Genomic DNA, 27715 nt, shown 5'->3' on the forward strand with positions numbered 1-27715 from the left:
GAACACTACATCTCCTGGCTGCTCTCAGCCTGCAATCAGCATGTGTCTTTCCAGTAACCAATCAGCAGGCCTGTTAGAGCAGCCCTCCGGTGAGTTGTACATGAGAGAAGAGCTGGGATTGGCTGGGACCAGCTGCCTGAGGGATTGTCATTGTATACAAACTGATGCTGAGGGTGCCAGGCTCTGTATCAGTTTCCGCTACCTACACAGGATTAAAGGGGTTGTGTCACTTTTCAGCAAGTGGCATTTATTATGTAGAGAACGTTAATATGAGGCACTTCCTAATGTATTGTGATTGTCCATATTGTTTCCTTTCCTGACTGGGTTCATTTTTCCATCACATTATACACGGCTCGTTTCCATGGTTATGACCACCCTACAATCCATCAGTGGTGGTCGTGCTTGCACACTATAGGAATATGTGCTGGCCACTCTAGTGGCCTAGGCCACGGGAGCTCACATAGGTTGGATCTTTTTCCTACAGCGTGCAAGCATGACCACCACTGATGGATTGCAGGGTGGTCGTAACCATGGTAACGAGCAGTGTATAATGTGATCGAAAAATGAACCCAGTCAGGAAAGGAAACAATATGGACAATCACAATACATTAGTCAGTGCCTTGTATTAACTTTGTCTACAGGATGAATGCCCTTTGCTGAAGTGAGACAACCCCTTTAATGGTCCTGGTGGAAGGGACTGAATAAACGATACATGCTGCGGTGATTCGGCGCTTCGGACTAAGATGCGTTTAGATACAGTACACATGATGCATTGTAAAGGAGTTATTGCAACCTGTGGTTAGTGTTGGACGATGTAAAAAATGTTCTCACTAGAGATGAGCGAGTTTCCGCTTGTGAAATTCGCTCACACTTCGTTTGGTGGTAAAAGGTGAATTGTGTTATGGATTCCGTTACCACGGACCATAATGTAATTCTATGGTGGAATGCCTTTAGAGGCATTCCGTTATTCATTCTGTCATAAAAAAAAGTCTATGGGCTGCAAAACGGATTCGTCCCGTTTCCGTTATGCAGGGGAGTCCTGCCACTAAATGTGGCTGAAAGAAGTCATCATGGCTGTCTGGTCTGTATGGAGAAGATGAAGAAGGAGAACATCTACTGTATATCAGAGGAGACATCACTGGATGAAAGGTGTGTAGTGCTGTGTTCTGTATGTTTGGTAGCAGGAAATGTAATTTAAAAAGTAATCATCCATAATTGGTCCTAGTGTGGTGTCTCATCTTGACAAGAAGATTCGCACTGCTGACAGAGTCTTAGAACAGAGCCTATGACAGCGGCATGAGAATAGTCTTCTTTTTTAACATCACCATTCGCTTTCTTGGGGGTGCTTGGTTCTGCCTTATTGTTACTAGGGATTACTTGGCGTGAAAAGGTTGCAAACCACTATTCTATGTTGTTTCTTGTAGGGTTGCATCGGGTATCCAATTATCAATACCTAATCGATACTTTTAGACCCGGATCGATACGATACTGGGGTTTGCAATTTTCTGATACCTGGCTGTGCTACTGCGCAGCCTAGTATCAGTTAGAGAACATGGCCCTCGCCGCTCTCCGCCATGTTCTCCTCAGCAGCATAGTGGAGAAGGAGGTAGTCCCTCCCTCCCCACTGTGATTCGGCTGCCGCTGGCCACCAATGAAGAGATTGGACTGAGGAGGGGCTGTGGCCACTGTGCCACCAATGAAAATAATGAAGCCATTAATTCAAATGTAGGCTGCGGGTGCCAGCTGTATCACATACCCGTCCTCAATGACAGGGTGCGGCGATCAACTTGAATGGGTCTGTGATCCGTCCGCACCGCAAAAAAATAGAACATGTTCTATTTTTTTGCGTTGTGGAGGCACAAACGCCACGGAAGCACTCCTTAGTTGTTCCGTGCCTCCGTTCCGCACCGTAGCTCCGGATTGCGGACCCATTCAATACGGCCATGGCCGGGCAACGGCCGTGTGCATGAGCCCTTAGGGTAAATAGGACAAAGGGTTCTAGCCCCTAAGGGGCTAATGGTTATTAAATAAAGTAAAAAAAATAAAATAAAAATATTAAAAGTTTAAAGAGGACCTTTCATCAGCACCAAGTATGTAAACTGAATATACATACATGGAGAGCGGCGCCCAGGGATCCCCCTGCACTTACTATTATCCCCGGGCGCCGCTCCGTTCTCCGGTTACAGGCTCCGGTAAAGTCATAGTTAGGCTCCACCCATTTGAGCCTGCCGGCGTCTCTTTCTCCTATGTTGTAGCGCTGGCCAATCGCAGCGCTCAGCTCATAGCATGGCTAAGAGCTGAGCGCTGCGATTGGCCAGCGCTACAACATAGGAGAAAGAGACGCCGGCAGGCTCAAATGGGTGGAGCCTAACTATGACTTTACCGGAGCCTGTAGCCGGAGAACGGAGCGGCGCCCGGGGATAATAGTAAGTGCAGGGGGATCCCTGGGCGCCGCTCTCCATGTATGTATATTCAGTTTACATACTTGATGCTGATGAAAGGTCCTCTTTAAATCGTCCCCTTTACCAATTTTACATATAAAATATCTAAACAATAAAAAAATAAACCTATTACATATCACCATGCAGAGGTCGCAATAACACCTGTACTAGTGTCATAGACTCCTGTTCAGGCATTTTACTCCCTGGAAAAAGTTTCATGCATATTATTACGCATGGTCTTTTTCTAGTCAGGAGCGCTGTATCAGAAGCTGCCAGGTCGAGCACACCTGAAGCCTCACCCCTCACAAACATCTCTCTCACCAGGAGCAGCTCCAGAGCCTGGACTAAACACTACATTGTGGTTACAGGACCTGTGGTGATTTCAGTCATGTGATCAGCAGTGTGTGGGAGGAGTTAGGGAAACACAGGCTCCGTGTAGGACTGTGCTGGTGGAGAATGCAGAGGTACTTTATGTGTGGAAGGTGTGTATAAAGCAGGGCTATGTCAGTGTAACCAGTCTATTGTACCGTTTTCTGTGTGTAATGAGCACAAAGTAGTTCTATCTGTGTAATAGACATGTAGCAGAGCTGTGTGTGCAATGTGTATATAGTAAACTATCTGTGTAATGGGCATGTGGGAGAGCTGTGTATGGCAGCGTCCGGTGGGCCCTGTGTAGTGTATGATGTTGGATAAATGTAAAACTGTCTATATTTTATTTCTGCATGGGAGACTAGCAATGGTTCCCTGCAGAAATGTCGTATAGAAATCAAATCAAAATTTTGTTATCGTGACAAACCCTACAACCGTACAAATATCTTGTCAGAAAACCCAACAGAATATTAAGGCCCTTTGCAAGACGAGCGTTCCTCTAGCAGCGAGTCCGCAACACAGCTCCTGGCCTGACCTCCCAGCGCTGCCAGGGCTCACATAGCATTATATTGATTTATGATGCTATGTAACCCTTGGGCTCCTTGCAGATGATCGTGCCCGGATGCTTTGCGTCTGTGATCAGGGAAAATCGTGCGAGTAGGTACGCAATTGCAGTCAGTTTTGACTGCGATTGCGTTCCGATGTTCAGTTTTTATCGCGCGGGTGCAATGCGTTTTGCACGCGTGTGATAAAAAACGGACTTGTACCCAGACTCTGACTTCTTCACTGAAGTTTGGGTTTGGGATCGGTGTTCTGTATATTTTATTATTTTCCCTCATAACATGGTTATAAGGGAAAATAATAGTATTCTTAATACAGAATGCTAAGTAAAATGTTGCTTTAGGGGTTAACAAAAATGTGGCTTTAGGGGTTAATAAAAAAAATTAACTCACCTTATCCTGTTCGCGCAGCCGGCATCTTCTTCCTTTTTCTTTCAGGACCTGCCAAAGGACCTTTGATGACGTAATGTGCGAGGTGACGTCGGCGCAGGTCCTGCTGAATGAAGATAGAAGATTTCTATCGATTTACTTCATCAAAGGTCCTTTGGCAGGTCCTGAAAGGAGAAAGAAGACATTCTGGCTGCGCAAACAAGCGGATGATTTAATTTTTATTTTTTTATTTTTTAACCCCTCAAGCCACATTTTAGGAAGCATTCTGTATTCAGAATGCTATTATTTTCCCTTATAACCATGTTATAAGGGAAAATAATACAGTAAATTGACTTTTATCTATTTACTTACATTATCTCCTAGCAACCATGCGTGAAAATCGCACCCTATCCGCACTTGCTTGCGGATGCTTGCAATTTCCAAGCAGACCCATTCATTCCTATGGGGCCTGCGTTGCGTGAAAAAAAAAAGCAGAATATAGAAAATGCTTTGATTTTTCACGCAACGCACAAGTGATGCGTGAAAATCACTGCTCATCTGAACAGCCCCATTGAAGTGAATGGGTCCGGATTCAGTGCGGGTGCAATGCGGAATTCTCGCTCATGTGAAAGGGGCCTTACAGTTCTGGAATGTATTGAATAACACTGGCATAATGCTGCCAGTGTTATCCAATACATTCCAGAACTGTAAGGGTTACATAGCATTATATTGATTTAAGATGCTATGTGAATCCCGTCAGGCTGGGTGTTGCGATGCGGACTCGCTGCGAGAGGAACGCTCGTCTGCAAGGGGCCTGACTGAAGTGCCTGAACAAGCTTATAAAAGATGAAAGGTTCAAGATGGACAAGATCAAATACGCAATAACCCTATTACAGAAGGGAAACTATATGGTCTCATTAGTCCTGCAAGATGGGTATTATGTGTAGATCTGCTATAAGGATCAAAGATTCCGGAGACTGGCAATATATATGAAGGTAATATTGCATCAGTTTCAAGCCCTTCTGTTCAGGTCACCTCTGCCCCAGGTGTTTATGAAAATTAAGTTGGAGGTGGTAGGTACCCTGAGAAGACTAACCTAGTAATTGTTCCCTACTTGGACAAACTTCCAGTTTAACTTTTTTCTTTTGAATGGTATTTGTCAAACATGTCAATTGTTTTATCGTCTAGGATGGATAATAAATTGCAAGAAAGACAGTATTTTGCGACTCCTTGTATGTTCATTGGCGGGTAAACTTTCGTCTTCCTGACAAATTCATCAGGCTATGTTTTTTTTTTTTCCTGGAAACTATAAAGTCTTGCCCAATTCCACTCCAGGATTCTTTAGAGAGCTATCATGTCTTGATGGGACCAGAGGTGAGAATCTTTGAAGAATCGTTTATTTCCCCAGTAGTAAAACTGTCCTTGTTATGGTGGAGCCTCCAAAGAATCTAGAAAAGGGCATTCCTTGGGTGCTCAAAGATCTGCAGGTAGCCACTGCAGAAGCAAGTCACTTCTCAGCTCTCTGTTCAGGAGAATGGTCTCCCATTCATTCAAGAATGTCATTGAAACTGAGAGCTCTCTGCAGTTTGGGAGGCATGAGAGATTTTGTCTGCAAATCTTAAAGACAAAGATGTTCAGATAAGAGCAGACAACACAACAGTTGTTTTATCTAAATCCTTAAGGAGACATAAGAAGTTGTTTTCTTCAGGAAATTTCAGGGCAAACATCTAGCTCGGCAGAGGGACATCTGAGATTGCTCAAGGTGATTTATTTGAAGGAAAGTTGAACATAAAGGCAAACTTTCTGAGCATAGGGAGACTCTTACCACGGGAATGTTTTTTTTTTTTTTTTTGTCATCTAGCCGAGAGATGGGTTCTTCAAGTAGGTCCATTCACATCGGACAAAAATTCAAAACTTCCGAAATTCTTCCCTCTGAATTCGTGCAGCCGGTGTATGCTTTGGCTCATGCTTTAAATTTTCAGCTGGGCTATGCATTTACCCCTCTGGTCTCTCATACCCAGGTTTCTGGAGAAGATAAGAGAAGGTTCTACTGTAGTTATTTTGATTGCACCTGTCTGGTTCCCTTTTCTGAAGCTGCTTTCTCCTTAGTGTCCCAGGATTCTGACTTCCAACAGAAACCTTCTGTCTCAGGATCCAATCCTTCTTCCTTTGGTGGACAGACTTCAGTTAACAGCCTAGTTTCTGAAAGGCTGATTCTTAAAGCTAGGGGCCTTTTGGACAAAGTGATTTATGCTATATACTAGGGTTGTTGCGGGCATCGAAATATCGATACCCAATCGATATGATACCGGAATTTGACATTTATCGAAGCCTAGTATCAGAGAACATGGAGCGCGCTGCTGTCAGCATGCTTATGTTCCCTCAGCAGTGCCCTCCCCCCTGTGCCGCTGCTGCCAATAAGAGAGATGGGCGGGCGCACTGCGCCACCAGTGATAGTTAACCTTTAATATAGGAGGCAGGTGCCGGCAGCAGAATGACTTAGCCGGCACCCTGCCTCTGACAGGGAGCTGCGATCAGCAGCAGTGGCAGTTAACCCCTCAGGTGCAGCACCTGAGGAGTTAACTGCCGCTGATCTACTTCCGGCACCCACCTCCTGTATTAAAGGTTAATTATTATTGGTGGCGCAGTGCGCCTGCCCCTCAAACCCCCAGTATTAAAATCATTGGTGGCAGTGGCCACAGGGTCCCCTCCCCTCCTCTTCATTTATTGGTGGTGCAGTGGGGCTCTGATCGGTTACCATGGCTGCCAGGGCCCTATAGAAGCCCTGGCTGCCATGGTGAGCTCCCTGCTGTTGTGTGCACTATACACAGGGCAGCAGCACCTTTATAAATAAAGACCTTCAGATGTACAAATTGACATATGAAGCAAGGGGAGTGCCTGATCGATTTGACAAAATCTGGGGCCTATGGGTGCAGGCTGAAGGTACGACTTGAGGGTTATCGGCGGTGGAGACTGTATCACCCAAGTGTGTGTATGAGAGTGTGAATGTGGATTGAGTGAGTTCTAGACGCAACTTAGCGATGCTTTGTATTAAAGTCACATTTATGTCTTTTACTGTCAGGAAATATGTTAATGATGGACTTGCTTATGCGAGTGATTGTGTCATGAGGAATTGTTTTTCCCTTTGGGATTGTTGTACTAAATGCAAAAGTGTTAAATAAACGCTATTAAAAAAATACACAGGGCAGCAGGGAGAGTGTAAGTCCTATTCACCCTAATAGTGCTCTATTAGGGTGAATAGGACAAGGGATGAAAAGACCCCAGGTTCTAGCCCCTAAGGGGGGAAATAGTTATTTATTAAAAAGTTAAAAAAAAACACCAAATATTAAGTGTAAAACACTCCTTTACCAATTTTATATATAAACAATAAATAAACATATCACATATTGCCATGTTCGAAAAGTCCAAACTATTAAAATATTAAAAAAAAATCACCTATGCAGTGAACGCCGGAACAGAAAAAACTAAAAACTGCGCGATTCCCCATTTTTTAAAAAATTTGGTGTTTCATTTTTTTCGCGTGGTATCGAAATCGAATCAAAATTTTGGTATCACAACAATCCTACTATATACTATGACGGCCACTAGGAAGGAGATCACTAACAAAATCTATTCTCAAATTTGGAAGAGATATTGTTTGTGGTGCAAATAGTAGGCGAAATTCAGGCTCTGAGAATCGGTGAACTATTTCTAAAGGTTTCCGATGACCTGTTAGTACTGAAGTATGACCATTCGCTTTTACCCAAAGTGGTTTGGGATTTTCTTAGTCAAGAGGAGATCTTTATACCTTTTCTGAAAATCCTAGATCAAAAAATGAAAAGACATTTAAAAAGCTGGATGTTGAGCGTTGAAGTATCTATAAGCTTCAAGACCGTTGGGGAATTACTATCTCTTTGTTCAATTCCAGGGTCTGAGGAAAGGGTTCAGAGCTTCCAAATGTTTGCTAACTTGATGGACTAGTCTGGTTATTTGTGAAGCCTACAAAGTAACAGATAAAGGTTCCCCAATTGATTTGAAGGCCATTTTTCCAGTTTAGTGTCCGCCTCTTGTCGATGCTTCCATAGAACAGATTTGCAGGGCTGCGACTTGGTTGGCCCTCATACTGCCCTGAGCTGTCCAATTGCAGCGGAGAAGCGGCACAGCCAGGGAGAAGGAGACCGCCGTTGAGAAACAGGGCAGTCTCCTCCTCCCTGTACCGCTATTAGATCCCTGCTGTATGCCCTACATACCCTGAGTCTGGACCCATGAAAGGTCCTCTTTACACATTATAGGATAGATGCAAGATTTACAGTGTATATTTTGTTAGGAAAGTCCTGCATGCGGTGGTCCACCCTGAATGTGTTAATTAGGTAGATCTCAGCGTAAGTGTCATTGTGGTGGACGACACTGAAAAACTGGTTTACACTTGCCTGCAATTCCCTTTTCTTGAGTCCTCATGATGTGTGTTGGGAATGTTGGTGCTGCAGATTCTGTTTGTCCGGATTCTAGTAAGACACCGATTCTTTTTGTCCCTTCCTGCTGGGAGGCGGATCATCCCTCAGCATAAAGCCTCTTGCACATGAATGTTGCGCATCCGTTCCGTGCATTGGGGACCGCAATTTGCAGTCCCCAATGCACAGGCACAGGCACCGTCCGTGCGGCGGCCGGGATGGAGAGACCCATTCAACTTGAATGGGTCGTGATCCGTCCTCACCGCAAAAAAAATACAAAAAGTTCAACAATTTTTTTTGCGGTGCAGAGGCACGGACAGAAACACCATAGAAGCACTCTGTAGTGCTTCCGTGGGGTTCCGATTCGTGCTTCCATTCCGCATCTCCGGGATTGCGGACCCATTCAAGTGAATGGGCCCGCATCCGTGATGCGTAGTGCACATGGGCTGATGCCCGTGTATTGCGGACCTGCCGTATGCGGGCCGCCAAACGGCCACGGGCTCACAACGTTCGTGTGCAAGAGGCCTAAGAGTCGTTGAAGACTTGTGAAAAGGGAATTACCGGTAAGTGTAATCCAGTGTGTGTTTTTTTTTATTTTTATTTTTATTATTATTATTATTATTATTATTATGATGATGGAGGGGTATATTGAAGACCCACTAGATCATTTTACTTCTTCACGCTACATAGTGTAATGGAACATTATCAATTATTTAGTAATGGAAAATGAGTTATTATCTTCATTCTCTTCTTTGTGTTAAATGAGCGGCAGTGTGACCTAAGCACATATATTTACCCGCTTAATAATCACTCTAGAACTTGTGTTCAACCAAGGCGTAAAATTGGGCTTGAGGGAATTCTCGTAATCTTTTGGCGTGATAACATGGCTGGGGGCAACAAGCATCTTCGGGCTTTGCTGCTTTTTTAATTAGAAAACGAGCCTAGTTTTAAGCACATTCAATGAATAATCCGAAGCAGAAATATTCCTCTTAATGACAAACTTCTCCAAAGGATAAAATGAATATTGTGCAATAAGCTTAATTATTAAAGCCGAGAATGACCAAGATTGTTTACATAGCTGCTTTTGCTCTTCTTTATGCCATGTTTGTGCTGTCCCTCTATAAACAGATGTTGGTCTGTGTTTTTGGCAGCAGGCGGCTTCAGTGCTTTGAGTTTGGTGTCATAGACTTTGGCATCATATAAAGGCTGTGAAGTTGTTGAACTAAATAGCAGTATATACATTACCTAAAAACAAATGGAAAACTTAATGCAGTTAGGGGGTGATAAACTGCTAGTGGTTGGTCTTTTTGGGGTTCTGCAGCAGGACCAGCAATGGCAGTAGTAGTAGCATACAGTAGTGTTCAGTGATGAAAGCGGGTTCTCCCTAGGTACTAATGAGAGTTAACGGGAAGGCTGGAGAGTACCTACTGCCATCATGCATGGTGCAGGCACACGCAGGACCAACACCAGTTCTCATAGTAGTGAGCAGTTTTTGAGGATTCATTTTATTATTGAACAACTACAGTGCAGTTGGCCAATCCAAAAAGTTATTAAACCTCAAATCTGAAGATAAAACAAAGTAACAGTGAAGTTTTGGCTTTCTTGGGAGAATATGTGTGGCGAAACTAACCTCGCCACTGGGTTTTGGAGGGGCCTGTTTGCCAGCCTCTTGCCCCAGGATTATGGGCCTCTCATCAGCCCATGCTAAACTTAAACCCCATGGCGATTTGACTGTGTTTGTGGCATCTGAGCGCTGTTCGCGGATATATTGAGCGCTCAGATCCAAGCCATCTGGGCATAAGTTGAATGTGGGGGTTCTGTTCAGTTTGATAGGAGTTATGTATTTTTGTGTAGTTTTGCTGTTGTTAATAGAGGTATTTTCTGTACCTAGTTGGCTTACCACACCCAGTTTATGCACTAGCACCTTGGGTGCACAAAAACAAGGTAGCGCAATCAATGTATACTGGCACCCTATGTGCACAATTCAAGCAATAATGCAGAAAACAGCATATAGCAGTGTATACATAATGCACAGCGACATACAGAAAACATACAACGATTAGGTGCAAAAAAAGACACCGTGCAGCAAACATTCACAGCTGCACCTATATCATAAGGTGCACGGCGGCACCGTGAAAACCAGTGTCCTACCCTACAGATGGTGGGTACTCCAGACACCTCCAATCCGTTGTTCCTTGTTAGGGTGGCCCGGTTTGACAGAAGAGAGTCTTCACGATGTGGGGGGGAAATCGCAGGAAGGTGTTCCTATTTATCCCTAGACGACCCTCAGGGCCCTACAATAGTCCTGTTAGTCTAACCACGGGGTATCCCACTAATTGGGCCCCTGTCCGGAACCTAACCCTGGAATTGCATTCCCTATTTTTCCCTGAAAAGATCCCAACATGCACGTTTCTGAGGCAGAAACAATCCTCTCATCAGGGGAATATGTAAAATGGGCCAAAATATGATTCGCTTGCCGGAGACGATATTCACCACCAAGCAGTTGCTCTTGCTACCTTCTAGTGTCCGACACGGATTGTATAAGTGTAGACACAGCTATCTTTGTTTCCAAAGAGCCCCCCCGAGTGTGGGACTGTGGAAAATTGTATTGTGTACTCAACCTCTAGTATATTTTAAGGGATATCTTATTTTAGAATGTATCAAAAGTAAAAGTTAAGTCTTAATTAATCCAGATCACTATTCACTACTCCTTTCTTATGATTCATGCGGGTGATCATTTATGAATATCATTTCTCTTATTTGCCAGAACTGATAGACCTTGTGATGAGCCGACTTGTTGACTGCGATATTTTGCCTGGACGTCCACCTCTTGGCTTTGGAATGGATTTCATATTCTTTCAACCGTCATAGCACTCACATGATGCAGTCTGGCCATTTTTCCCCTCCCCCACGACAGCACCATAGAGAGAGAGGGATCCACCCCCAGGGACAGGAAACCTACAGAAATAAAAGGGTGGAGCCTCTCTTCCCATTCAGTGGTTTCCTGTCCCTGGAGTGGGAGACCTACAGTGTTTTCCTTTTCAGGTCTTACCGTCGGTCTGGTTGCCTAGGAAGTTCCTAGAGGGCTGGCGGTTGCTGCCGGGGTCCATCGCGCTGCTGGGCAGGCTGAAAGGACCCTAGGATGCAGAGGTGCTCCAGGGGCCCTCCGTATCTTGCGGCAGGCATGTGGGTTACCTCTCAGGGAGAGCTCTGCCCCATGAAGCGCCAACGGGCGGAAGTAAGTGGTCATCCTTGGAGTCAGGGCTCTGCCACTTGGATTTCTGACGGAGAAGCCGGACAGCGTCACTTCCGGTGCACGCGGAGTGGGATGACGCACTTCCGGTTTTCGGCAGCTGCTCCATCAGAGGCGTGGAACGCAGATCGCAGCGGACTTCCGGTTTCCGGGTACCGGATGTGACGTGTTCCTAGCGTGGACGCTGGGTTTCCTTTTTTCATTATTATAAAAAGGTGCAGGCCAGACCGGTCCTCTGAGTCTGTACAGGACGGTCTGTGCTGAATTACATGTATGAGGCCTACCTTGTAAGCATTTCTTACATGTGCTCCAAGATAGTGGCGGAAAGTTAATTATTTCTCTTTTCTTGCATAAGCGTATAGACTCCCTAACTTCTCCATTCTATCTAATGGAGGAAGAAAGAAGACAGGAATCTGCGGAGGGTGATGTGAATCCCATCCCGGTAGTTTATTGATCTTCAGGGGGTAAGTGGCTCTTTTTCCGTTTTGCCCTTTATTTATTACGCTTTGTGCTCTCCTTTTTCCAGCCTAAGATGAAGAAAGTGCTGGTTAAAAGAAAAAACAAAGAGTGTGCGCTATGCGGAACAGCCCTATCTTCTTCTTACGGGAAGAAATTGTGTCAAAGATGCATTGACAAGACCATTTCGGATGAGTCGCCATCCTTATTAGATAACATTAGGTCACTCATGAAGACGGAAGTCAAAAATACCCTAAAGTCAGACAGAAAGGCAAGAACATCCGTTAAAGATAAAGGTGCAAAAGCGGGCTTATCCCAGGAACTTTCGTCAGAAAACAGTGACATCACCAGGTCGTCCTCGTCTGGTTCTTCATCGGAGGACGAGTCCATGTCTAACATCTTTTTCCCCTCTGAAGACACGGATAAGCTATTAAAAGTCATTAGGTCCACCATGAACATTGAGGACGTTAAAGAAGATAAATCTGTAGCAGACTCTTTATTTCAGGGGTTACAGGAAAGGAAGGGCCGTTGTTTTCCTGTACATTCCAGCATTATGTCTTTAATTCAAAGAGAATGGAGAAAACCAGGCAAAAAAGTATTTGCCTCTAGGGCGTTTAAACGAAAATATCCGTTCGAAGAAGTAGCCTCCTCCTCTTGGGGGAAAGCCCCAAAAATTGATGTTGCCATTTCCAAAGTATCAAAAAAGTCTTCTCTTCCTTTTGAAGATACTGGTATGCTTAAGGAGCCCTTAGACAAAAAAGCTGAAACCTTCCTTAGGGGTGCATGGGAGGCCTCTACCCTAGCCTTCTGTCCAGCCGTAGCGGCTACAGTCACGGCCAGGACCTTAGCTCTCTGGTTACAGCAGCTGGAGGTACAATTAAAAGATAGAGCCCCTAGGGATCAGATTCTATCCTCTTTGCCAACATTACAAAAAGCAGCAGATTTCTTGACGGATGCATCAGTTGATTCTATTAAACTCAGTGCACAGTCAGCCTCCCTCACTAATTCGGCACGCAGGGCCCTTTGGTTAAAGAGTTGGAGTGGGGGTGATATAGCATCCAAACAAAGATTATGTAATATCCCCTGCCAGGGAGAATTTTTGTTTGGTCCAGAGTTGGACGACCTTCTAGAAAAGGCGGCGGATAGGAAGAAAAGGTTTCCGGTCCCTAATCCTGCTGCGGTCTTTGGTTCTAGAAATAGGCAGTCCTTTCGTTCCTTTAGAGGTAATACGGGCAGAAGATCAGGCAGGGAAAAGGATCAGAGATTTAGATCCAGAAATTTTGGGGGGAAAGGTTTCCTATTCGGAAACTCTTCCTCTTCTAATAAAAAACAACCCCAGCAATGACGCCAGGTCAGAGGTGGGAGGAAGACTAAAGTTCTTCCAGACATCCTGGGAAAAGATTGCAGGACCTTGGGTCATGGATATCATTCATTCAGGTCTAAAACCGGAGTTCCATTCTTTGCCTCCGCAAAGATTTGTTATTACAAAAAGTATTTGTGTAAGGCCTCTTTCACACTTGCGTTGTTGGGATCCGGCATGCACTTCCGTTGCCGGAGGTGCCTGCCGGATCCGGAAAAACGCAAGTGTACTGAAAGCATTTGAAGACGGAACAGTCTTCCAAATGCTTTCAGTGTTACTATGGCACCCAGGACGCTATTAAAGTCCTGGTTGCCATAGTAGGAGCGGGGAGCGGGGGAGCGGTATACTTACAGTCCGTGCGGCTCCCGGGGCGCTCCAGAATGACGTCAGAGCGCCCCATGCGCATGGATGACGTGATCCATGTGATCACGTGATCCATGCGCTTGGGGCGCCCTGACGTCACTCTGGAGCGCCCGGGGAGCCGCACGGACGGTAAGTATACTGCTCCCCCGCTCCCCGCTACACTTACCATGGCTGTCAGGACTTTAGCGTCCCGGCAGCCATGGTAACCACTCTGAAAAAGCTAAATGTCGGCTCCGGCAATGCGCCGAAACGACGTTTAGCTTAAGGCCGGATCCGGATCAATGCCTTCCAATGGGCATTAATTCCGGATCCGGCCTTGCGGCAAGTGTTCCGGATTTTTGGCCGGAGCAAAAAGCGCAGCATGCTGCGGTATTTTCTCCGGCCAACAAACGTTCCGTACCGGAACTGAAGACATCCTGATGCATCCTGAACGGATTACTCTCCATTCAGAATGCATTAGGATAATCCTGATCAGGATTCTTCCGGCATAGAGCCCCGACGACGGAACTCTATGCCGGAAGACAATAACGCAGGTGTGAAAGAGCCCTAAGAGGGTCTTTTCCTATAATAAAAGAAGTTTTGGGCCTTATCAAGAAAAATGTTTTGATTCCCGTTCCTCAACAAGAACAATCCAAAGGTTTTTTCTCCCACCTGTTTCTAGTTCCAAAACCAGATGGTACACTCAGAACTATCATCAATCTCAGGGATTTGAACAAATTTCTGGTTGTCAAAAAATTCAAGATGGAGACAATGAGGAATACGATTCAGCTTCTTTTTCCTCATTGTTTCATGGCAGTGTTGGATTTAAAGGACGCCTACTTCCATATTCCAATGCACCAGAGATTCCAGAAATTCCTGAGAGTGGCGATTCCGATAGAGGGTCAGATTCGGCAATATCAATTTCAGGCACTACCCTTTGGCCTGTCCATGTCCCCAAGGATATTTACAAAGGTAGTGGCAGAGATGGTGTCATTTATAAGAACCAAAAATATTTTGATAGTCCCATATCTAGACGATTTTCTAATTATTGCGAATTCTCGGCTGGACTGCAAGAAGAGTGTTCAGACTGTGGTTCAGACCTTTCAGGATTTAGGCTGGATAGTGAATTACAAAAAATCCAGACTGAAACCGGTAAAGGTACAGAGTTTCCTTGGCCTAGTTTTGAACTCAGAGACTCAAAGAACATATCTCCCAGAAGAAAAGATTACAAAAATTTGGAAACAAATCAAATCCCTCTCTTCCACCTCCCTGACTCTCCGAAAGGCCATGTCGGTCCTAGGTTCTCTGAATTCCTGTATCCCGGCGGTAGAATGGGCCCAACTTCACTCCCGTCAGTTACAATCAGAGATTTTGACAACCTTCAAAAAACAAAAGGGAACATTAGATGTCAGGATAAAGATCTCAGACACGACCAAGAGAAGTTTATCTTGGTGGCTGGTCAGGGACAATCTGGTCCGGGGAATTCCATGGTCCTACCCGGATCCTATTGTCCTGACCACGGACGCAAGCCCCTGGGGGTGGGGGGCTCACGTGCAGGGATACAATTTTCAGGGTCTATGGTCCCCAGCTCAAAAATCATTCTCTTCCAACCGGAAAGAGTTGGTGGCAGTCAAATTAGCAGTGAAAGCTTCTCTGGCCCTCCTAGGCACAGGCCACGTGAGGATTCTCTCAGACAATCAGGCGACAGTGGCTTATGTAAACCACCAAGGGGGGACAAGGTCGGTATCCCTACGGTGGGAAGCTGGAAGATTATTAACGATGTTGGAGAAACAGGTCAGCCATGTATCAGCTCTTCATATAAAGGGGAAGGAGAATGTTCACGCGGATTTTCTCAGCAGACACCCCTTAAAACAGGGAGAATGGTCCCTCAACTCCTCAATATTTTCCAGGATCATCAAGTCATGGGGCCTGCCGACCATAGATCTCTTCAGTACAAGCCTGAACAAGAAAGTGGAAATCTTTTGCTCTCTAAATCCAAGAGAATCCCCCTATGGGGTGGATGCATTTCTCCTGAAGTGGGACTTTCCCCTAGCATATGCCTTTCCCCCCTTCCAACTGATCCCAGCAGTCCTGAAAAAGATCAGGAAGGACAGGGCAAGGGTCATTCTCATCGCCCCCTTTTGGCCCAAAAGGGCATGGTTCACTCTGCTCCGGACCATGTCGGTTTCAGACCCCTGGATTCTGCCAGACCTGCCGAATCTGCTGTCCCAGGGTCCAGTCGTTCATCCAGCAGTCAGTGGTCTCCATCTGACTGCATGGAATTTGAGCGGAGATTATTAATTAAAAAAGGTTTCTCGCAGGAGCTCATCACGACCTTACTTAAGAGCAGAAAACCTGTAACTGTTTCCATTTACGCCAGGACTTGGAAAAAATTTATTGAATTTGGTAACCTTAACCCAAGGCATTTACCAGCGTGTGTTCCGATTTCCCAGGTTCTGGAGTTTTTACAGAAAGGCCTTTCCCTAGGTCTTGCTAAAAGTACTCTTAAAGTACAGGTCTCTGCCCTGTCAGTTCTGTTCGAACAGAGCTTTGCCTTAGATCCTTGGATTTCTAGATTCTTTAAGGCAGTTGATAGGATGACACCAGTCTTATCCCCTAGGGTGCCCCCGTGGGATCTTAACATAGTACTTAATTCTTTAACCAAAGCACCCTTTGAACCCATTGATTCGGTATGCATTAAATTTCTCACTTTCAAGCTGGTTTTGTTAGTGGCCCTCACTACTGCTAGAAGGATAAGTGAGTTACAGGCCATTTCCATCAATCCCCCTTTCACTACGATTCTCGATGATAGAGTTATTATCCTACCTGATCCGGCCTTTTTACCCAAAGTGTCATCTAAATTCCATAGGTCCCAAGAGATCATTCTTCCATCCTTTTGTGATCATCCAAAAAATGCTGGGGAAGTGGCTTTTCATGCACTAGATGTACGGAGATGCTTGTTACAGTATCTAAAAATTACGGAAGAATGGAGAAAGTCTTCTGCTTTATTCGTTCTCTTCTCAGGATCGAATAAAGGGAAGAAGGCTACCAAAAGTACCCTGTCTAGGTGGCTTAGACTGGGCATTTTACAGTCCTACTTGGAGGAGGGCCTGTCTCCTCCAGTCTCGGTGAAGGCTCACTCTACCCGTTCAGTTTCCACTTCTTGGGCAGAAAGGTCGGGGGCCTCTATTGAGCAGATTTGTAAGGCAGCCACGTGGTCTTCACCTTCTACTTTTTTCCGTCACTATCGTTTGGATTTACACTCCTCCTCTGATCTTTCCTTCGGGAGAAAGGTTTTGCAAGCGGTGGTCCCTCCCTAGGAAGGGTTCTTTTTCCTCTGTAATTCTCTCTATGGTGCTGTCGTGGGGGAGGGGAAAAATGATGATTACACTTACCGGTAATCGGATTTTCCAGACCCCACGACAGCACCCTTCCTAATTCCCTCCCTTGGTGATGGTTTCTGTATTCACATGGAGTAGCAAAAAAAAAAAAAAAAAAATGTATGCGATTGTATATGCTGTTTAGCTCGGAATAATTAATGGTGTAGGAGTCCCTCTCTTGCTCTGTAATCCACTGAATGGGAAGAGAGGCTCCACCCTTTTATTTCTGTAGGTTTCCTGTCCCTGGGGGTGGATCCCTCTCTCTCTATGGTGCTGTCGTGGGGTCTGGAAAATCCGATTACCGGTAAGTGTAATCATCATTTTCTTGGCCGAGATACCGCTATCGATGAGCTGGATGATGCTGTTTCTCTTTTCTTGGGAAATCTTCTTCATGGCTGCTCCTGGATTAGAACCAGTGACCTTTCGCTTGGGAATCAACCTAATAACACACTGAGCTATTAGGGAATGTGAGAACAGGTTGTGATTTGTAGTATACAAGAAGAAAAAGATTGTTCCATCACCAGGAGCAAAGCCTAACAATGCAGTTACATGACAAGAATCTGAATAAGTAATCATATGCTAAACAGTTGCAAGTCCAATTTATGTAAGAGATAGCCAAGATGGTTGTCTGTCTATAAAATGCTGGTAGGCTCGCGTTCGAGGTTGTAGTGGATGGTGAGATATGGAGCCTGAAAGTCAAAAGTTCAAAACATTGCTAACCCTTTGCTCATCAGTGTGTGACCGCACTGGTCACTGGAGGATAATGGGTTTTTGGTCACTTTTACGGTTGATTCTTCGTAAATCTTTGGCCTTCTCAACACATTTCTTGGGACCCTGTTGACTATTTGCAACCAAGTGTTTGATGGTTCTGTGATCATTCCCCAATATTATAAAAATTTCAAGGGTGCTTCATCCCTCTGAAAGACTTTTAACCTTTTTTAACTTTTCAGTTAACTGTCTTTTTTTTGGCCCATTTTGCCAAAGGAAAACAAGCTGCCTAATAATTCTGCCCGCCTTATTAAAGGGTCTAGGTCTCCTTAGGCCGCACTCTCCCTCATTACACAAATACACATCACCTGAGATGCTTCAGTCTAATAAGAATTACAGTTACACCTTGCAGTTAGAAAACATGCCTAAGGGTCTATTCACATGACCGTATTTCTGTTCTGCATCCGATCTGCATCTTTTGTGGATGTATTCATATCAACGGGGCCACAAAAGATGCGGACAGCATGCGGTGTGCTGTCTGCATCCATATGTCTTTTCCGAGGCCCTTCAAAAAAAATGTGGACATGTTTTATGGACAAGAATAGGACAGTTATACAGAGGGCAGGATGCTCGTGTGCATGAGCCCTGAGGCTTGGGTTACACTTTTGATGCTGTGATTTCAGTTGACCCACCATTGGGTCAGGGCACTAATCCGGGATGAGGGTGCATTTATACCTGACACTGATGTAATGGTTAGGAAAAGCTGAGACATGGAAACTGGAACGCCAGCATGTTGTTGTACCGTCACTCACGTGCTTGCTGATGTCTCCGAGTGAAATGCAGTATAGAGCGTGTATGTCTTGGTTCCCTTAAAGCTGTTTGACATGATATATGATGTAAAAAGCATGGATAACATATTTCCCCCTCTATAATGTAGCGATAAGGCCATGTCCAGACTGGAAACCTAAATTAGGAAGGATGCTGTACCATGTAAAGCAATTTGAAGCCTGCAAGGTTGCAATATATCTTGTATGGAGGTAAAAAATTGTATCCTGAGATTGAATTATCTTTATTCATTGCTAAATAAATTGAATTTAAAATTGCTTTTTTATGTTTATTACAAATTAACACCTCTTATAACTTGTTTATGCCTATGGAATACTGCTGTGTGGCAATTGCGGCGTCTCACTTAGATGTAATTATCTTTAATAAGGTTTCTTATAGCGTTTAGTAACAAATGTCTATGCAGGGCTGTGTGAAATAGATAAGCAGTGGGTAATCTACTCTCTGTTTACTTGGTCAACTTAAGACACTGCTTGAGAACTGTATGTGCTGCCGCCTGTTCATTTTATTGTATTAAAGCTTCAATGAGGGGATTAATTCCCACGTGCTCCCCCCTCCACCACTGCCTTACCTACAAAATACGGACAGAATAATAAATGTTCTGCTGCACCCATGGCTTTACAAACACAGCACTTTCTTTCTTTGGTTTTGTAGTGGTTGTCCTGTTTTTCTTTTTGTGGCTCAATTATTCAGTGTTCTCTTTAGGATGGGTGCTCAAACGCAGTGTTAGTGAATGGGAATTTATGAAATGACGTTCGATGCATATGACTGCGAGAGGTTATTCTGCTACCACTCGTTTTATGTTTCCTTCTACTCAGACTGCAGTTTGAGTACAAGGCTTCCACCACCTACAGAGTTTCTGGGCAGATAAGTACCCCAACACATACACACATTACTCTCCAGCAGTTAAAGGGTTAAGTCACAATTAGAAAGGCTATGGATTCTTTATCGCATACAAGCACCAAACGCCATAAACCTGTTTGTGGGCTGCAATACGGGCACAGGCCGCAGGTGTTTGTGTGCATGAGCCCTAAGGCCCCTTTCACACGGGCGAGTATTCCGCGCGGATGCGATGCGTGAGGTGAACGCATTGCACCCGCACTGAATACCGACCCATTCATTTCTATGGGGCTGTTCACATGAGCGGTGATTTTCACGCATCCCTTATGCGTTGCGTGAAAATTGCAGCATGTTCTATATTCTGCGTTTTTCACGCAACGCAGGCCCCATAGAAGTGAATGGGGTTGCGTGAAAATCGCAAGCATCCGCAAGCAAGTGCGGATGCGGTGAGATTTTCACGCACTGTTGCTAGGAGACGATCGGGATGGAGACCCGATCATTATTATTTTCCCTTATAACATGGTTATAAGGGAAAACAATAGCATTCTGAATACAGAATGCATAGTAAAACAGCTCTGGAGGGGTTAAAATAATAATAATTTAACTCACCTTAGTCCACTTGATCGCGTAACCCGGCATCTCCTTCTGTCTCTTTTGTTAAATAGGACCTGTGGTGAGCATTAAATACAAGAACAGGACCTTTGACGTCACTCCGGTCATCACATGGTACGTCACATGATCTTTTACCATGGTGATGGATCATGTGATGACCGGAGTGACGTCATCAAAGGTCCTGTTCCTGTATTTAATGCTCACCACAGGTCCTATTCAACAAAGGAGACAGAAGGAGATGGCGGGCTACCCGATCAAGTGGACTAAGGTGAGTTAAAATATTATTATTTTTTTTAACCCCTCCAGCGCTATTTTACTATGCATTCTGTATTCAGAATGCTATTATTTTCCCTTATAACCATGTTATAAGGGAAAATAATACAATCTACAGAGCACCGATCCCAAGCCCGAACTTCTGTGAAGAAGTTCGGGTTTGGGTACCAAACATGCACGATTTTTCTCACGCGAGTGCAAAACGCATTACAATGTTTTGCACTCACGCGGAAAAATCGTGGGTGTTCCCACAATGCACCCGCACATTTTCCCGCAACGCCGTGTGAAAGAGGCCTAACAGTGTTTTAGGTGTAGTCATGTGACTATAGCTGTGTGTGAAGGGGCTGGCTCTGCTCTGGACACATACCGACATAGGAAATGGTGCTCTTTGTTGGGCACAAGTAGGACGTGCAGGTGCCACGACCTGGGACCAGAGTGAATATCTTCAGATTGGGGCACCTTGGATAATTGAAATGTATTAGTAAGTTTTAGAACCTGTAAGGATGTATTATTTTGACATGAACAAATGGGTTGTTCCAGCTGAACATTTATAGTATATCCACAGGATATGCCTTAAATATTCGATGGATGTGGCTCCCACTCCTATGTTAGCAATGTGGGCTTCTCATGTGCAGCCTAGAAGAGCGAGAAGGCCGCACGTGTTCAGTTGTCTCCATTCACTGCTATGAGACTTTTTTAAAAATAGCAGAGCACGCTCACTCAGCTATATCAGAAGTCCCATAGCAGTAAATGGAGAGAGCTGCCTCTTCATTCTTGGCAGAGTGCATTGAAATCCCGTTTTTGACATCTGTACCTGTCTCAGAAGTGGGATGTGTAAATACGTCACAAATGTTCAGGTGGAAAAAAACACTTCAAGACCCCTGGGGCAGGGAAACAATGAAAAAAGGCATGGCAGCCTGGGCTCCAACACACTGAACGCCGCCCCTGGGCACTTACACAGTGAACGCCGCCCCTGGGCACTTACACAGTGAACGCCGCCCCTGGGCACTTACACAGTGAACGCCGCCCCTGGGCACTTACACAGTGAACGCCGCCCCTGGGCACTTACACAGTGAACGCCGCCCCTGGGCACTTACACAGTGAACGCCGCCCCTGGGCACTTACACAGTGAACGCCGCCCCTGGGCACTTACACAGTGAACGCCGCCCCTGGGCACTTACACAGTGAACGCCGCCCCTGGGCACTTACACAGTGAACGCCGCCCCTGGGCACTTACACAGTGAACGCCGCCCCTGGGCACTTACACAGTGAACGCCGCCCCTGGGCACTTACACAGTGAACGCCGCCCCTGGGCACTTACACAGTGAACGCCGCCCCTGGGCACTTACACAGTGAACGCCGCCCCTGGGCACTTACACAGTGAACGCCGCCCCTGGGCACTTACACAGTGAACGCCGCCCCTGGGCACTTACACAGTGAACGCCGCCCCTGGGCACTTACACAGTGAACGCCGCCCCTGGGCACTTACACAGTGAACGCCGCCCCTGGGCACTTACACAGTGAACGCCGCCCCTGGGCACTTACACAGTGAACGCCGCCCCTGGGCACTTACACAGTGAACGCCGCCCCTGGGCACTTACACAGTGAACGCCGCCCCTGGGCACTTACACAGTGAACGCCGCCCCTGGGCACTTACACAGTGAACGCCGCCCCTGGGCACTTACACAGTGAACGCCGCCCCTGGGCACTTACACAGTGAACGCCGCCCCTGGGCACTTACACAGTGAACGCCGCCCCTGGGCACTTGCGATCGCTCATTTGCATATCAATCAAAGTTCAATCAAAGTGTAAAGAAAAAGACAAAGGTACCATTACATTCATGTGTGTGTGCTATAGGACAATGTAATCACTGTATGGAGGTGACAGACTCCCTTTAATATTACATACGATGTAGTAGGAAGCTGGAAAAATATTCCAAAAGTGGTGTAGATGTAGTGCTCTCCTCATCTTGGTCGTGGCAGAACTCAGTATTTTTCTTCTGTGACTGGTATCTGCCTCTCTTCCAGATACACTGACAGGCTTGTACCGGCATCAGGGTCTATGAAAATATCTCCCCGAGGGTCCCTACACACATGAGTTTGGCCATTTTATTACCACTAGAAAAACCGCCAGATTAATCCTATGCTTTTTTTGCCACATTTTTTTTGTGGCATTTTTTCAGTAGTTTCTTTTGCAAACAGTTGGTTTGTCTTCATGGTTTCTTCATGGTGTTTTTACCCACGTAGAGAAGGTCATGTGAAAAACCCCCCGAAAAACAGTAAGAGCTACAGCATGCTGTGTTTTTGAAAAGCAAACGGACAAAAAGCACCACCTAATTAAGAAAAATGCCAGGAGCATGTGTTCTGTTTCATATTTCACATATGCTGTCAGCTAACATCTAGATCTGGTGTTTTTGTAAAAAAAAAAAAAGCCAATAAAAACACAAAACCACTCACAAAAACCTTTTGTGTGTAGGCAGTTTCAGACTGGCTTAAGTGACGCCAACTGTGTTGAATGTGCAAATTGTATTGATGGCGATGTCAGGACCAGGGTAGGGCGCAGCAGTCCTGTATGTTCTGGGCCTGTTCTGTTCTGCAGTTGTTTGGTATAATGTTGTATGGAGCGGGTTTAAAGCCATGTGTAATGTATTTACATGTGTATTTTTTTCTTTTTTTCATGCAGCAAATAAACAAACTAAGAAACTTGACTGATGATGTGGTAAGACTTTCATGTTTTCTGAGACTAACTTGTGCATGTTGGCATGTCCTGTAAAATTCTGCATGTTCTCTAAACCATTGCTTTTGAGTGCAGGTGCAATGAGATGCGTTAGTACATGTTCAAATGAATGAAATCTGCTGCAGAAAACAGCCGTTTTCAGCCACAAAATCCATGCAAATGGCTTTCTATTGACTTCGATTGAAAAATGCCACCTTGTGCACATGTTTTTTGTTTCCCCCCCCCCACCGCTAAATTGAGACCTGCTTCTGAAGTAGCATGATACTTAGAATTGGATTGTTAGTGGGTTTTGTATTCTGTAGTCAGTGGGAAAGCTGAAAAAACAATGACCGAAAAGGGAGCTCAGTGAAATATAACGGCCTGCTATACCACCTAGCCTCTCAATGTAATTAGTAATGGCCGGTTTTCATTGAAAATATATCCACATTTATTGTTTACCTAAAAATACATATATAATACCTTATTTAATATATACTGTAGGAAAGCGCAAGGGGATGTCATTGACGGAAGATATGTGTCACCGAGGTTCCTGGCCTCGGTGAGGTAAGAGCCGATAATTTTAAGTGTCAGCGGCAGATAGTGCGGACTGCCACTATTAGTTATTTAGTGTGGCTGTAAAGCCGATCCCGGCCAGCTCTTACTGGGAGCAGCCAAAGTGCAGGGTGGGTGGCTGTTCCCCTCGTTCCAGGCCCTGTTTTGGTTTGGGATAAAAACCCAGCCAGCAGTCTCAGCTGGGCGGGTGATCCTCCATCTGATACTGGAGCTTTGTCAGTCTGGGTGTTGGAGCCTAAGGCCTATTGCACACGGACGTTTTTTTCCCCCGTTTACTGGCCGTTTTTTGCGTTCCGTATACGGAACCATTCATTTAAATGGTTCCGCAAAAAAAACGGAATGTACTCCGTATGCATTCCGTTTCCGTATTTCCGTTTTTCCGTTCCGTTTTAACATAGAACATGTCCTATTATTGCCCGCAAATCACAGTCCGTGGCTCCATTCAAGTCAATGGGTCCGCAAAAAAAACGGAACACATACGGAAATGCATCCGTATGTCTTCAGTTTCCGTTCCGTTTTTTGCTGAACCATCTATTGAAAATGTTATGCCCAGCCCAATTTTATCTATGTAATTACTGTATACTGTATATGCCATACGGAAAAACGGAACAGAAACGGAAACACAACGGAAACAAAAAACGGAACAACGGATCCGTGAAAAACGGATCGCAAAACACTGAAAAATCCATACGGTCGTGTGCAATAGGCCTAAGAGTTTGGGCCTGCTATATTGTTTGGTGAAAAAGCACGTGGACTTCTGTTTCACCCAAGGACTTATGTGTTGCTGCCTGGTTTGAACAAACACCAGACTCGAGGTGACAGTTTTTCCTTGACACTGCCTTTCTGTTGTCACTTTACTTATGTGTGAATAAAACCCTGAACTGTTTAAGTTAAAGATGTTGTCATTGCCTCTGTACTGCGTCCGCAAGCCTGTCTACCAGAGCAAATCCCCACAATACATATAAGGCTACTTTCACACTAGCGTTCGGGGCTCCGTTTTAAGGGACTCGCAAGCGGCCCCGAACGCATCCGTACTGCCCTAATGCATTCTGAGTGGACGCGGATCCGCTCAGAATGCATCAGTCTGGCAGCGTTCAGCCTCCGCTCAGCAAGCGGACACCTGAACGTGGATCCGTTCTGAACGGATCCAAAGTCTGCATTATATGAGCGGATCCGTCTGGGCAGACTCCAGTCGGATCCGCTCTGAACGCTAGTGTGAAAGAAGCCTAATACTAATAAAAAATACATCAAATATAAACAGTAAAATAGAAAATAAAAATGTGCAAAATTATGCAGTCACGGTTAGTGTTGAGCGAACTTCTGTTTTAAGTTCGGCGTCTAAAGTTCGGCTTCCGGTTAGCGGAGAATCCCAATATGGATTCCGACTTCCGTTGTGGTCCGTGGTAGCAGAATCAATAATCGGCCATTATTGATTCCGCTACCACGGACCACAACGGAATTCGGAATCCATATCGGGATTCTCCGCTAACTGGAAGCCGAACTTTAGACGCCGAAGTTAAAACAGAAGTTCGCTCAACACTAGTCACGGTCCCTCTATAAGTATATCGTGCGGAGCTCTCGCACTGAGAATCAAAATGTTCCACAGCAGCTTAAAGGAAGTTGATATAGTGTCTTAATAATATATGCCTTCTTATTATAGTGTTCTTGGATGGTTTCAAATTACCACTACTTAGGGTACTTTCACACTTGCGGCAGAGGATTCCGTCAGGCAGTTCCGTCGCCGGAACTGCCTGCCGGATTCGTCAAAATGTATGCAAACTGATGGCATTTGTCAGACTGATCATGATCCTGATCCGTATGACAAATGCTTTGAAATACCGGATCCGTCTCTCCGGTGTCATCTGGAAAAACGGATCCGGCATTTTATTTTTTTTCACTTTTTTTTTTTTTTTTTTTGCTGTCTGAGCATGCACAGACCTCAATGCCGGATCAGTTTTTCCGGAACACTCGGGGTCGGATCCGGCATTAATACGTGTTAATGGGAAAAAATGCCCAGAATGCATTAAGATAAAACTGATCAGTTCTTTTCCGGTATTGAGCCCCTAGGACGGAACTCAGTGCCAAAAAAGAATAACACTAGTGTGAAAGTACCCTTTAAACTAGGGTTCGACTGATTATCGGTTTTACCGATATTATCGGCCTATATTCAGGATTTTGAACGTTATCGGTATCTATTTTGCCGATATACCGATAACTTATTGGGCACACAGATCGCGCTGCTGTCAGCGCTCTCTGTGTTCCCTCAGCAGCACAGGGGAGAAGGAAGCAGTGTTTCCCTCCCCCCTGTGATACTGCTGCCGCCGAGGGGAACGGCTTTGGCCACCGCTCCACCAATGATGTTAACGCACTCATTCATTCAAATTGAACAGGTGGCGGGAGCTGGCTGCAGAATCACATAGCCGGCTCCCGACCTCTATGAGCGGTAGCTGCGATCTGCGGTAGTTAACCCCTTAGCTACCGCTCATAGAGGTCGGGAGCCGGCTATGTGATTCTGCAGCCAGCTCCCGCCTCCTGTATATGAATTAATGAGAGAGTTATCTTCATTGGTGGCGCAGTGCGCCCGCCCAAGCCCCCCCAGTATCAATCATTGGTGGCGCAGTGCGCCCCCCCACCCCATCCCAGTATTAAAAACGGTGGCGCAGTGCGCCCCCCCCAGTATTAATCATTGGTGGCAGTGGCCACAGGATCCCCTCTCTCCTGCTCCTCCGATCGGAGCCCCAGCAGTGTAAGCCTGGGGCTCCGATCGGTTACCATGGCAGCCAGGACGCTATTGAAGCCCTGGCTTTTATAGTCAGCTCCCTGCTGCTGTGTGCACAAAGCACAGAGCAGCAGGGACAGTGTGAGATCCTATTCACCCTGTTAGATCTCTATCAGGGTGAATAGGACAAGGGTTCTAGTCCCTAAGGGGGCTAAAAGTTAGTAAAAAAAATATATATATTAAGTAAAAATGAAAAAGAAAGATTTACAAAAAATAAAAATAAATACACGTTAACAATAAACATTAATTTTCAGCAGATTTGTGTAGGAAATTTTTTATTTTAAATGAAAATTCCCAGAATATCGGTATAAATTATCGGCTATCGGCCTGAAAGTTCACAAATTATCGGTATCGGCCCTAAAAAATCTATATCGGTCGATCCCTACTTTAAACTGATATTAAATATAGTATGCCGCGGTACTCATTCACTTAGATTGTTTCTGTTTGTGTCGGCGATATCGTTGTACAAAGTATTCGAGCAGTACGTCCTTATGTGACTGACTACTCCATACAAGGTGCGGATTAGTTATGCAGTGTTGCGCCACCACCGGCCGACTCGTTCAACCAATTGTATAGTTGATAGGGGTTTGTAAAGTATGTTATTAGCTGCTTACCAGATCCGTCGCTGCCCGCAGTGTTAGGTGGTATGTACGTGGCTCTGTTGAGCTTGGGTCTTTTGTGGAGCACCTGTTGGTTTTCTTGCACATGTGGTAGTGCCGGCACTCTCTTATAACGTATGCTATAACTGCGGCTCGGATCTTTAATTATGGAATTTTTGCTGCAAAGAATCGCACTCTGTATGAAGTGCTGTGCTTTCAGTCACCAGACGCGTTTTCGAAACCGCTTGGATTTCTTCCTCAGTGGTTAAAAATATAATGCTCATTATATTTTTAACCACTGAGGAAGAAACTCAATCTGTGTCTGGCCTAAATCCTCTTCCAAATGCTCAACCAAATAATATTCCAAATACTCTTCTAAAACACTTCCCTTAGGGCTTGTTCACACGGTCCGCAATGCATGGGCACCGACCGTGGCCCAGCCGCATGGGGATCGCGGACCCATTCACTTGAATAGGTCTGCAATCCGTCCGTTCCGCAAAAAGATAGATTATGCTCTATCTTTTTGTGGTGTGGAGGAACGGAACCCCAGAAAGCACTCTGTAGATTTGCGGACCCATTGAAGTGAATGGGTTCACATCTGTGATGCAGAATGCACACGGAATGATGCCCGTGTATTGTGGATCTGCAAATGCGGTCCGCAATACAGCAACGGGCAGCACACGTTTGTGTGAATGAGCCATAAATCTGATCAGATCTCGAATCAAATTTGAAATCTGCCACCAAAAACAACCGGTTTTCTGCTGGTAATCTTCTTCTTTTTTTTTTTTTTTT

At 45.3% G+C, this 27715-nt stretch overlaps 1 protein-coding gene across 1 annotated transcript in view; it reads left to right on the forward strand.

Moving 5' to 3' along the window:
• Positions 1-27715, forward strand: part of DIAPH3 (diaphanous related formin 3) — a 754726-nt gene that overhangs the window by 1158 nt on the left and 725853 nt on the right. Inside the window, 1 exon segment of the mRNA XM_040425381.1 lies at positions 22940-22975. Within this exon segment, the coding sequence (XP_040281315.1) occupies positions 22940-22975 (36 nt within the window).

Source organism: Bufo bufo, chromosome 3 (assembly GCF_905171765.1).
Source record: "Bufo bufo chromosome 3, aBufBuf1.1, whole genome shotgun sequence".
In the NCBI taxonomy this organism is placed as follows: domain Eukaryota; kingdom Metazoa; phylum Chordata; class Amphibia; order Anura; family Bufonidae; genus Bufo; species Bufo bufo.